The sequence below is a fragment of the Bubalus kerabau genome, chromosome 1, assembly GCF_029407905.1.
Source record: "Bubalus kerabau isolate K-KA32 ecotype Philippines breed swamp buffalo chromosome 1, PCC_UOA_SB_1v2, whole genome shotgun sequence".
Lineage (NCBI taxonomy): Eukaryota > Metazoa > Chordata > Mammalia > Artiodactyla > Bovidae > Bubalus > Bubalus kerabau.
In genome coordinates this window covers 193,781,919-193,795,158 of record NC_073624.1, presented here as the reverse complement: position 1 = coordinate 193,795,158, position 13,240 = coordinate 193,781,919, and the positions used below count along the sequence as shown (strand labels likewise).

The following is a 13,240-nucleotide window of genomic DNA, read 5'->3' as shown; positions in this document are numbered from 1 at the left end:
ATTGTTTTAATGTGAGCTTCATGTTTTTAATTTTACACATCAAAAATATGGCACACCTATGTTTCTTCACTCATTTTCCACTAGAGAAGGACAGATTTTACTTGTATTGGAATTCAAAAGTCTGAGACCAACTGCTACATATTCTATTCTCTGCTTCAACTATTGTTTTCTAGGAGGTGTCTGATTCAAACTAGAGCTAGGAAAGAAAAGCATAGAATGTCAAAGATGCTTTTCAAGTTGTAAACTAACTTCTCAGTTGTAAAGTACTGGATACTAATACTTTTCTTCAAATGGAAAGGTGTTTCTGAATTGAAAAGAGCAGTGTTTCTGAATAACTTTAGAAAGGATTTTCTTGATCTACACAAAAGAGTTTTAACAGCCTCTCATTCTTTTAAGCTCTTCACTGTGACTTCAAAGTAATCATTTTCAGATTAATAAACCAAAGTCTGCCTTGGAGTTATAGTTTTTCATTTATTAGGAAATCTGAGGTTATCTAGAACCCAGCTGGAGAACATGACTGAAGAAGGAAAAGCTGACAAAGTGAGGCAATGCTTAATTATTTCAATATGTGCAATTAACCATTTATACACACTTCTTAAAGGCAGAGAGCTGGAATGGTGGTATCTGCAAGGAAAAACATATGTAATTAAGTACCCCTCAGTTTATCTTCAGTAAAATTTCACCATTGTATAAAATTTATTGTTATTTTTAATTACCTGTTGCCTCTCCACTTTGCCCTCCCCCCTTTTAGAATCTTTAGTGTGATGTTCTGATCATTTTTTAAATGATTTCACTGGATAAAAATCATTTTACCCTTTTTTTAAAATGTGGTTGTGAATATGGACTTAAGCTCTCACCTCAAACAGTACTTTTGGAAAATTTTGTAAAAAGCACTATCAAGGCACTCTAAGGATTGAACTTTAGTATAAATGTCAATACCAACCTACTAATATAAGTTTTCAAAACTACTTTTTGCATAACCTCAAACTCACTTTGTTATGTTTCATGAACAAAGAGTTCAAATATTCCTGCATCTGTCCAATTCATAAATATCCTTTTCGTCGCCTGTTTCCCTGTTCCCTGCCTATCCTCCCACCCCCGCCACCCCCTCTCGCTAACCCCCCCCCCACCCGCCCCCGGTGGCAGCTTTAGTTTTTCTTTACTTTAATTCTTCCCCTCGCCTCTGTAGCCTCTAGTTTAATTTCGTTTATTGACCATTTATGGAATGAATGAACTCCTCGACCCGGTTCCAGGAGCCTGGCTGCCCTCTGCCCCATGCCGTGCGCCTTTCTCTCCTGGGACTCGGGTAGCTGCACACCAGCCAGGGGAGGACGGTCGGAGGAAGCTGCTCCAGCGACCGCGGTCCGAGCAGGGTTGGCCCTGCGCCTGGTGGCGGACGGGAGGCGAGCCCCTCCGTTGGGGCTCGGAGGAGAGATACCCCAACTCAAGAACCTAGAAGGGGAGCTGCGATCCGCGCAGGAGGCAGCTTTTCCAGCGGGCGCGGCGGTCACCTGGAAGCAGCGCGGGGACCCATCTCGCCCGAGGGGAGCCCAGGGGGCGCTGGGCTGCTGCGCGGGGCACAGCCGGGGCGGCGCTGCGGGCCCGGGGATCCCACAAGACCTGGAGACACCGTGGACGGAGGCGTGGCCGCGACACCCTGCGCGGTTCTGCAGGATCGAGGCGGGAAGCCGCTGTGTATCTCAGTCTTCGCCACCCCAGCTTCTCTCTGCTCGAATTCAGCCTCCAAGTTGCAGGCACCGGAGAGCATCTGCCCCCGAGGGTGGTGGGCTATTCTCAGGAGCTTGAAAGGCACCGGGGACTGATCCAACCAACCCGGAGAGAACTGCCTCAGAACTCCGCAGGGCGCGGGCCGCCGTCGTGGTTCAGAAGTCAATGTGTGCTGTGCTGCATTCCTCGATCTCCGCCGGAGGCCCCTGTGCTTATCTCACTCTTGAACTGTTCACCCGCCAGGTGTCCTAGGACTTATCCCCAGCATTCTTTGGAGCAACTTCTGTGCAGAAGACTTTTAACTCAGTTTCGCAAGAGTTCTTCTCCCTCCCATAAAAGTTGGGGCGAACTGCAGGTGCTAGCCCTGCACATTGCCGACTGGTGGTCTCGGCAGAGAGGTGCCCCAGGGAGAGAACAATGGCAGAACCGGGATCTGGGCTGCTTTCTGGTCTTGCGGTCCCCACGTTCCTGCTGTGGCTAACAGGACTAGGGGCTGGAATGGTCTTCCTGAGCTTCTTGCAGAAACTCCTGTACCCTTACTTCTGGAGTGACCTCTGGTACCTGCTGAAGGTGGTTCGCTGTGGACTTTGGACAGGGAAGCACGGACAGAAAGGGGAGCTAGTCACTGTCCTGGATAAATTCCTGATCCAGGCCAAGAAGCGGCCCCAGAAACCTTTCATCATCTACGAGGGAGACATCTACACCTATGAGGATGTGGACAGGAGAAGTAATAAAGTGGCTCATGTCTTGCTGAACCATTCCCCACTGAAAAAGGGCGATACTGTGGCTTTGCTGATGAGCAACGAACCGGATTTCGTTCACGTGTGGTTTGGCTTGGCCAAGCTGGGCTGCGTGGTGGCCTTCCTCAACTCCAACGTTCGATCGGTCTCCCTCCTGCATTGCATCCGCAGCTGTGAGCCCAGGGTCCTCGTGGTGGGTGCAGGTAGAGTATGGGAAACGAGCTGCTTGAGCAGAATGGCAGCCCTGCCTCCTATCCCACCCCCACCGGCCTCATTTTTTTTTGTTAGAACCAATTAGCAACTAGTATCCTGGGTATGTGATGAAGTGTGGATGTTAAGGGTACAAGTGGTTTAATTTCCCCTTCCCTCACTTCAGTCACTGTTGTAGATAACTAATTATCAGGACAGCTTCTGAAGAGCTTTACTGAAATCTCAGACTTTTCTGAAATCTTATTATTTTAGCAAAGGGACAGGATGAGTCTAAGGGGCACATTTTACTGTTCTTGCTACCTTCAGTGAGTACAAGAACACAGAGAGAGCTTGGTAAGTTCTAAATTTTGTCAGATCTGACAAAATTATCTGATGTGAAGGAAGACAATCCTGTTTCATTGTGGAATACCTTCTGCCTCTAATAGTAGCAATATCGAAGTTGACTGCCTTTGCAGAAGAAACATGTTTAATTAGAAGTGCATGAATTCCTGTCTTCATGTCTGCTCTTATTCTGCATTGCCTGCAAGCTAGGATTTGCCTGACAAAGTTGGACTTCCAGCCAGTGGCAAGCTCTTGGCAGACTCTCAGTCTCTTACTCCCCCATCTCCTTACCCCACCGGTGCATCATTTTATTTTTCTTTCCAGTAAGTGCTGACCTTCTTCCCCTCCCCTTGGATTTAGGCTTTGGATATGTATACTGACAGTGAACTATAAAGAAAAGTTTTTGGTTGAGTGCCTGACTAATGAAGAACCTAGGATGATAAGTTGCATAACAAGGGAAGGGAAGTATGAAAATTGATAACTTATTTGGTATAATCTAAGTGGTCTATGCATATGTTTCTTTCATGAGGGTAGGAAGGTAGAGGATCATGGCAAAGACCTTAGTAAAAATATTTAAGTATTTTAGGTTAATAGATACATTCTGACACCTCATATGGACTTCTCAGATGACACTAGTGATAAAGAACCGGCTTGCAAGTGCAGGAGACATAAGAGATGCGGTTTTGATCCCTGGGTCAAGAAGATCCCCTGCAGGAGGGCATGGCAACTCACTGCAGTATTCTTGCCTAGAGAATCCCATGGACAGAAGAGCCTGGTGGGCTATAGTCATATAGAATCTTTAGATTCACAGAGAAATATGGGGGGGGGGAGTCTACATTTATATACCAGTGATTTATAACGTATAATACTTTGTGTGTACCCTTTTTTATATAATAATTGTATAGCACATGAAAATGAGTTAGCCAATATATAGTAAAAAAAAAAAAAAAAAAGGGTTATTTATTCAAGGCTTTCACTTTTGCTTGTTTCATTTGTTCTTCCAGCTCAAATTGTGACTGGATGAAGAAGCAAAATGTTTGTTCTTTTTAATTTATGATCATATTTTTAATGGAAAGGCATTTTATTTTAAATATAGCAGTGTGTACATGTCAATCCCAGACTCCCAAATGTGTCTTATTACTCTTAAGGACAGATTTTATCTTAAATTACTGGAGTAGAGAAACCAGAAATCCTCTCTTGTGTTTTTTTTGTTTTTTTTTTTTTTTAATTCAGCAGTTATATCCTCCAAGATTGAAATTCAACTCTTCACCTTGGAAAAAGGTTAGCTAGTATAACATTTCTTTGAACTGTAGCAGTAAGTAGAATAAAGGAGTCACACAGAGGTTCCATAACATGGTGAAGCAGTGTTTACCTCTCGTGCCATGGGCAGTGATAATATGAATACAGCAGGGAAAACTATCACAGTTCATCTTTGGATATATTCTGACATTTTAGTTGCTCATTCTAATTTAGATTGCAGTTTCTGGAGCAAATCTAAACCTTAAATTGCACAAAGAAAGAAGAGCAACCTAAAAGGGCCACAATATCTCTGAAAAGATTTCTGTGGCCATGATGCTGAGGTCAATCCGAGAAACATCCCATATCCGGTCTCCTGAGGGCCTCCTCCTGAAGTGTGTAGGGCTGTTTAACTCTCAGAATAGAGTTTTCAAACTTTGGTGTTGACTGAGCTGTTGCCCAATTAGAACCAACTAATTTTGCAGTTTTACTTGTGCCAGCTTTTGCTTTGCTTGCCAATAACTAATAGCATTGTTTCCTTATTTTTGTTTTTACCATTACCAGACAAGTTTTGTGTATGAAAGCCACATTGGGATGCTGGAATTTTAAGCCAAACATGTTTAATTACTTTGCTCAGTAAGTAGGTACCTGGAGAATTCAACCTTAAATCCTAGTAACAGTTCTTTGTAGCACACCTCCAAAATATATAAATAGCATATGTTTCTTTCAAAGATAGGAGAGTTCCCTTTTAGTTAACTGCTAGTTTTGTTTTGTTTTGTAAGACAGCATGGCTTCCATCATAGTCACTTTTCTGTATTTGAAGCTCTTACCCTGAAAACTGTATTCTTGGCATCTTGAGTCTAATCCATGAGCAATATATACATATAGTTTTTAAAACTTTACATTTCAGAGTTCTTAAATTCTCATTGGATGTTTCTAATGGAGATGTACTATTAAATCCTTATATCTCCAGCAAGAGTGTATTGAAGTGGAAAGACCAGACAGTGGTTTAGATAAGCTGGACAGCCCCAGGTCTCACTTCTGATCTGCCACTTCTTAATTGTGTGATTGAAAAACAAGGTCCTCAGCTGCTTTGAGTGATACTTTGCTTTGCTGTGAATTGGTGATAATACCATCTCCTTCACGGTGTAATTCTGAGGATTAAATGGCAGAGTTTTGGTGAAATGACTAGCTGAGTCACTAGTGCATACAAAGTAAATCCTTGGTGAATCGAAATAATTGCTATTATTGTAAAGTCATTGGAGGCTTTTACTAAGGGATTTCACTTGAATTTTGATGGCACATTCTAATTTGGTATTAGCTACAAAAAAGACTAGTAAATCATCTTTTTGGTCCAGGACGTTGAACACTTTGCTATGTTTTAGCAAAATTCATGTTATATAAAACCAGTGTCAAACAAGTTTTATAGGCAGGCCAGATAATGTCCACGGTGGTCCATGGTGATAGATGACATTACAATCATGACAGTTGCCCGATAGTTCTGTCTCCAGAATAAGAATAAACGTTATTCTTGCTCTAGTGGTTGCTAACAAAGATATCAATGTTGCCATTTACTCAAGGCTGACTCTGTAAAAGGTGCACTCAGTACCCTTGAAAGGCAAGTGCACAGCTATGGTTTAGAAACTAAGAGGGAAAGAAGTTCACCGAGGGTCTAGGGCGACACAGCTTAGTAGGTGCAGATCAGACTCAAAACCTGGTCTCTGATCTAAGACTCTGCTGTATTACACACTGTAGGTTTCTGGGGCTGTTAATCCCCTTTTGCTATAACCATGAAAAAATTGCATTCCAGTTATATAAATATAGTAAAATTAAAAGTTGCCAGTGTTAAGAATCAGGTTTTTCATGCTCCTATCACTAGAAAAAATGTAAATGCTTATAAAACTATGATTCCTTTTTCTCAGTCTGAAGACTCAAAAATAGTTGCAAAGAAGTGTTACTGTATTTGTGTAGTTTGATTTAGAAAATGTGTCAAGTGGCGTCCCAACTTTCTTTGGAAAATTTTAGCACTTATTGAATATTAAATCATCTTAGATCAAACCTAGTCCTCTCCCCCCAATATTTCAACTCTGACTTTGCCAACAGTGCCTGCAGCCAATATTATCATCTACCTATATAGGCTTTTCTCTTTACTCAGTACAAACATGAAATGTTGAGGTATTTGTATGTAGTATTTAAAAGTTTATATAATTATATCCTTTGACATATGTAGCAATAATAAATAAGTCTCTTCCATTTTTAAAGCACCTTGTAAGTAATAAACTGTTTTTAGACGCATTGCCTTATGTCATTTTCACCACGGCCATAGTCTCATTCTAAAGAGGAGGGAAGCATGGATCGGAGTGGGCAAGTACTTTGCTCAAGCTCGTGCATTTAGGAGAGGCAGTGTGGGACGGGAGCCTGGATTTTCTGATGTTGAGCACACCTTTGTCTTTGTCCTCATTTCTGCTCCAGCACATTTCCTCATCTCCATCTTTTCCCTTTCTCTTCCCTTCCCTCCAGGCCCCTCCCTCTGCCCTGCTGCTTTCCCAGAGCTCTCTCTGTCATCTTCCATCTGGTCATCTACTTGGTTTTGTTATTTTTTCCCACCAATCCTCTTGCCTCAGGCACTGTGTGCCATGGCTCTCTCAGTGACTTAGTGGAATGGTAAAGTTGTGTTTGCCAGATCACGTAGAGGTACTTGTGCAACTTGGAGGACTTGGCCAAGAGCTCAAATGTAAGCTCTTTGAGCTGAGGAAGTTTGTTCTGTTTGCTGCTATTTTCTGAGAACTTAGTGTAAAAGAGATGCTCAATAAGTAATTACTGCCTGGATGAATGAATAGGTGATCAACCTAATGAAAAACTTTAAGGTACACAAGGGGCATTCAGTAACTCTTTACTTACTTGCCTGTTTTTGCCCAGAAATTGTCCCTGTGCTGTTCTTCTGGTAGTTGATTTTGGCAGTAGATATATCAATGAGTTACTGGTTATGTTATTTTATATCAGTGTTGCTAAATGTTAGAATCATGACTCCCTGAAAGTCAAAGCATTTTAAGCTTTGTAGTCTTTAGTTTCTGGAGAAGGCAATGGCACCCCACTCCAGTACTCTTGCCTGGAAAATCCCATGGACGGAGGAGCCTGGTAGGCTGCAGTCCATGGGGTCACTGAGGGTCGGACACGACTGAGCGACTTCACTTTCCCTTTTCACTTTCATGCATTGGAGAAGGAAATGGCAACCCACTCTAGTGTTCTTGCCTGGAGAATCCCAGGGACGGGGGAGCCTGGTGGACTGCCGTCTATGGGGTCGCACAGAGTCAGACACAACTGAGGCGATTTAGCACCAGCAGCAGCTGCAGCGGTCTTTAGTTTCTAGACTTAGTATCCACAAAATTTCAGATTTACTTGCATTTTTGTATTTTCTGGGTTCAGCAGTAAAGAATCTGCCTGCAGTGTAGGAGACACAGGAGATATGGGTTCGATCCCTGGGTTGGGAAGATTCCCTGGAGAATGGCATGGCAACCCACTCCAGTATTCTTGCCAGGAAAATCCCATGGACAGAGGAGCCTGGTGGGCTACGGTCCATGGAGTTGCAAAGAGTTGGACACAGCTGAAGCAACTGAGCATTCGTGCATTCATGCATGCATGTAATTTGCACTCTTTCCTTTCTCAGTGTATCACATATTAAATCATTATAATTATAAGTAAACAACTGAAAATTATATATTAATATTACCCTGGACCTTTTTACTTTAGATTCAATAGTATGTTGTGTCTCAACCTTCTGGGAAGGGTTTTGTTTCTTTTCACAAGAAATACACTCTTATGTTGGTTCTCTAAACTTAAAATAATGCATGCAGCATTGCCCTGTCCATTTTCATGATCTGTTGCATTCACACTGTGCAGGAGCAAATGTTCCAGTTAACAATCAAACCATTGTAATTCTCCAAATGACTTTCAACCGTAAAGACATCTGCTTTTCAAAGACCAAGAGGAATAGTTAGAGGAAAAAATAAAAACCCTTTAAGTTCTATAGAAAGTAAGACATATTCAGATAGATGAGATGTGGCTCATGTGAACCTGAACTATTTTATCCATGTACTATGCTAGCCTCGACATATCTATTTTCATTTTCAAGGCATTTCTATACTTTTAAGTAGAGTAGACTGAATGGCTGTTTTGCCTTTTTTTTCCTCCCATTTTAGACTCAGCTAGGTCAAGGAATACCTCCATTCCAAAAAAAAAAAAAAATATATATATATAATTAATTTTGATTGTTCATGATTTACTAGTTGGAAAAGGTAGTATTCTAAGGATGATTATTTTCTTCACTGATCATGAGGAGTTCTTATATACAGTTTATGCTGAACACGTGTTTGCTATAAGGGAATGAAACTTGAATACTGACAGGAGCAAAAACAATTTAAAGAGGGACTTGCCTCCTCAGCAGAGAAGGCAATGGCACCCCACTCCAGTACTCTTGCCTGGAAAATCCCATGGACAGAGGAGCCTGGAAAGCTGCAGTCCATGGGGTCGCTGAGGGTCGGACACGACTGAGCGACTTCACTTTCCCTTTTCACTTTCATGCATTGGAGAAGGAAATGGCAACCCACTCCAGTGTTCTTGCCTGGAGAATCCCAGGGACGGGGGAGCCTTGTGGGCTGCCGTCTCTGGGGTTGCACAGGGTCGGACACGACTGATGCGACTTAGCAGCAGCAGCAGTGCCTCCTCAGAGAAGTTGCAAGGCTGAACTGGAAAAACACACATCTCAGTAATAATTATTGGAAATACGATGTGTTGAAATAACAACAAACGAAGTATTCTACATTTTACTTTCTTGCACAATTTTGCCTATAATAAATATACTGTCTATGCCCTAAAAGATGTGGGGACAGCGGAAAATGAAACCCGGAAACCCATTTACAAACTTGTGTGTACCCATTCAGAGCAGTTAATAAAATTGCTTCAGGGAAGAATATGTTATCATGAATGAAATAATTATGCACTTCCTAGGGCTATTATTATCAGTAAACTATTATTTGTAAAAATAACTGACACATCGTTGATGATGAGATTAGTGTCTGGCTTGATAAGAACTATTGTTATCTACATCATGGTATATATTGCTTTAGGATTGCTTACTTAAGCATCAATTTTCTTAGGCACTATAACCTGCCCAGGTGTTCTGTGAGAAACCCATTGAGCTGTTGTTAAGCAACAGATGGTAGTTAAGAGTGTGTGATGAGATCTACAATTTCAATTTGGTTTCTGTGTAAATATTGCTTTGTAGTATGGAAACCTCACATTAACCATGTGTAGTTGAATTTCATATTAGTTTTAGTAATGCATAAAAGTTTATTTTTTAATATAAATTTATTTATTTTAATTGGAGGCTAATTACTTTACACTATTGTATTGGTTTTGCCATACATTGACATGAATCCACCACGGTTGTACATGTGTTCCCCATCATGAACACCCCTCCCACCTCCCTCTGCATCCCATCCCTCTGGGTCATCCCAGTGTACCAGCCTCAACCATCCTGATCATGCATAGAATCTGGACTGGCAATTCATTTCATATATGATAATATACATGTTTCAATGCCATTCTCCCAAATCATCCCACCCTCACCCTCTTCCCCAGGGTCCAAAAGACTATTCTATACACCTGTGTCTCTTTTGCTGTCTCACATACAGGGTTATTGTTACCATCTTTTTAAATTCCATATATATGTGTTAGTATATTGTATTAGTGTTTTTCTTTCTCGCTTACTTCACTCTGTATAATAGAGTCCAGTTTCATCCACGTCATTAGAACTGATTCAAATGTATTCTTTTTAATGGCTGAGTAGAAGGCACTGGCAACCCACTACAGTACTCTTGCCTGGAAAATCCCATGGATGGAGGAGCCTGGTAGCCTGCAGTCAATGGGGTTGCGAAGAGTAGGACAGGACTGAGTGACTTCACTTTCACTTTTCACTTTCATGCATTGAGAAGGAAATGGCAACCCACTCCAGTGTTCTTGCCTGGAGACTCCCAGGGACGGGGGAGCCTAGTGAGCTGCCATCTCTGGCATCTCACAGAGTTGGACACGACTGAAGTGACTTAGCAGCAGCAGCAACAATACTCCATTCTGTATATGTACCACAGCTTTCTTATCCATTTGTCTGCTGATGGACATCTAGGTTGCTTCCATGTCCTGGCTATTATAAACAGTGCTGCGATGAACACTGGGGTACACGTGTCTCTTTCAATTCTGGTTTCCTCAGTGTGTATGCCCAGCAGTGTGATTGCTGGGTCCTATGGCAGTTCTATTTCCAGTTTTTTAAGGAGTCTCCACACTATTCTCCATAATGGCCATACTAGTTTGCATTCCCACCAACAGTGTAAGAGGGTTCCCTTTTCTCCACACCCTCTTCAGCATTTATTGCTTGTAGACTTTTGAATAGCAGCCATTCTGACTGGCGTGAAATGGTACCTCACTGTGGTTTTGATTTGCATTTCTCTGATAATGAGTGATGTTGAGCATCTTTTCATGTGTTTGTTAGCCATCTGTATGTCTTCTTTGGAGAAATGTCTGTTTAGGTCTTTGGCCCATTTTTTGATTGGGTCACTTATTTTTCTGGAATTGAGCTGCAGGAGTTGCTTGTATATTTTTGAGATTAATTCTTTGTCAGTTGCTTCATTTGCTATTATTTTCTCCCATTCTGAAGGCTGTCTTTTCACCTTGCTTATAGTTTCCTTTGTTGTGCAGAAGATTTTAAGTTTAATTAGGTCCCATTTGTTTATTTTTGCTTTTATTTCCAATATTCTGGGAGGTGGGTCATAGAGGATCCTGTTGTGATGTATGTCAGAGAGTGTTTTGCCTATGTTCTCCTCTAGGAGTTTTATAGTTTCTGGTCTCATGTTTAGATCTTTAATCCATTTTGAGTTTATTTTTGTATGGTGTTAGAAAGTGTTCTAGTTTCATTCTTTTACAAGTGCTTGACCAGTTTTCCAAGTACCACTTGTTAAAGAGATTGTCTTTTTTCCATTGTATATTCTTACCTCCTTTGTCAAAGATAAGATGTCCATAGGTGTGTGGATTTATCTCTGGGTTTTCTCTTTTGTTCCATTGATCTATATTTCTATCTTTGTGCCAGTACCATACTGTCTTGATGACTGTGGCTTTGTAGTAGAGCCTGAAGTCAGACAGGTTGATTCCTCCAGTTCCATTCTTCTTTCTCAAGATTGCTTTGGCTATTCGAGGTTTTTTGTATTTCCATATAAATTGTGAAATTATTTGTTCTAGCTCTGTGAAAAATACCGTTGGTAGCTTGATAGGGATTGCATTGAATCTATAGATTGCTTTGGGTAGTATACTCATTTTCACTATACTGATTCTTCTGATCCATGAACACGGTATATTTTTCCATCTATTAGTGTCCTCTTTGATTTCTTTCACCAGTGTTTTATAGTTTTCTATATATATGTCTTTTGTTTCTTTAGATAGCTATATCCCTAAGTATTTTATTCTTTTCGTTGCAATGGTGAATGGAATTGTTTCCTTAATTTCTCTTTCTGTTTTCTCATTATTAGTGTATAGGAATGCAAGGGATTTCTGTGTGTTGATTTTATATCCTGCGACTTTACTATATTCTTTGCTTAGCTCTAGTAATTTTCTGGTGGAGTCTTTAGGGTTTTCTATGTACAGGATCATGTCATCTGCAAACAGTGAGAGTTTTACTTCTTCTTTTCCAATTTCAGATCAGATCAGATCAGATCAGTCGCTCAGTCATGTCTGACTCTTTGCGACCCCATGAATTGCAGCACTCCAGGCCTCCCTGTCCATCACCAACTCCCGGAGTTCACTCAGACTCACATCCATCGAATCGGTGATGCCATCCAGCCATCTCATCCTTTGTCATCTCCTTCTCCTCCTGCCCCCAATCCCTCCCAGCATCAGAGTCTTTTCCAATGAGTCAACTCTTCGCATGAGGTGGCCAAAGTACTGGAGTTTCTGCTTTAGCATCAGTCCTTCCAAAGAACACCCAGGGCTGATCTCCTTCAGAATGGACTGGTTGGATCTCCTTGCAGTCCAAGGGACTCTCAAGAGTCTTCTCCAACACCACACTTCAAAAGCATCAATTCTTCAGCACTCAGCCTTCTTCACAGTCCAACTCTCACATCCATACATGACCACAGGAAAAACCATAGCCTTGACTAGACGAACCTTTGTTGGCAAAGTAATGTCTCTGCTTTTGAATATGCTATCTAGGTTGGTCATAACTTTCCTTCCAAGGAGTAAGCGTCTTTTAATTTCATGGCTGCAGTCACCATCTGCAGTGATTTTGGAGCCCAGAAAAATAAAGTCTGACACTGTTTCCACTGTTTCCCCATCTATTTCCCATGAAGTGATGGGACCAGATGCCATAATCTTCGTTTTCTGAATGTTGAGCTTTAAGCCAACTTTTTCACTCTCCTCTTTCGCTTTCATCAAGAAGCTTTTGAGTTCCTCTTCACTTTCTGCCATAAGGGTGGTGTCATCTGCATATCTGAGGTTATTGATATTTCTCCTGGCAATCTTGATTCCAGCTTGTGTTTCTTCCAGTACAGTGTTTCTCATGATGTACTCTGCATAGAAGTTAAATAAACAGGGTGATAATATATAGCCTTGACGAACTCCTTTCCCTATTTGGAACCAGTCTGTTGTTCCATGTCCAGTTCTAACTGTTGCTTCCTGACCTGCATACAAATTTCTCAAGAGGCAGATCAGGTGGTCTGGTATTCCCATCTCTTTCAGAATTCTCCACAGTTTATTGTGATCCACACAGTCAAAGGCTTTGGCATAGTCAATAAAGCAGAATAGATGTTTTTCTGGAATTCTCTTGCTTTTTCCATGATCCAGCGGATGCTGGCAATTTGATCTCTGGTTCCTCTGCCTTTTCTAAAACCAGCTTGGATTCCTTTTATTTCTTTTTCTGCTCTGATTGCTGTGGCCCAAACTTCCAAAACTCTGCTGAACAGTAG

At 41.5% G+C, this 13,240-nt stretch overlaps 1 protein-coding gene across 1 annotated transcript in view; it reads left to right on the top strand.

Moving 5' to 3' along the window:
- Positions 1-2,078: 2,078 nt before the first annotated feature.
- Positions 2,079-13,240, top strand: part of SLC27A6 (solute carrier family 27 member 6) — a 90,967-nt gene continuing 79,805 nt past the window's right edge. Inside the window, exon 1 of the mRNA XM_055548421.1 lies at positions 2,079-2,671. Within this exon, the coding sequence (XP_055404396.1) occupies positions 2,146-2,671 (526 nt within the window). The 5' untranslated portion in view covers positions 2,079-2,145. The remainder of the gene's footprint in view (positions 2,672-13,240) is intronic.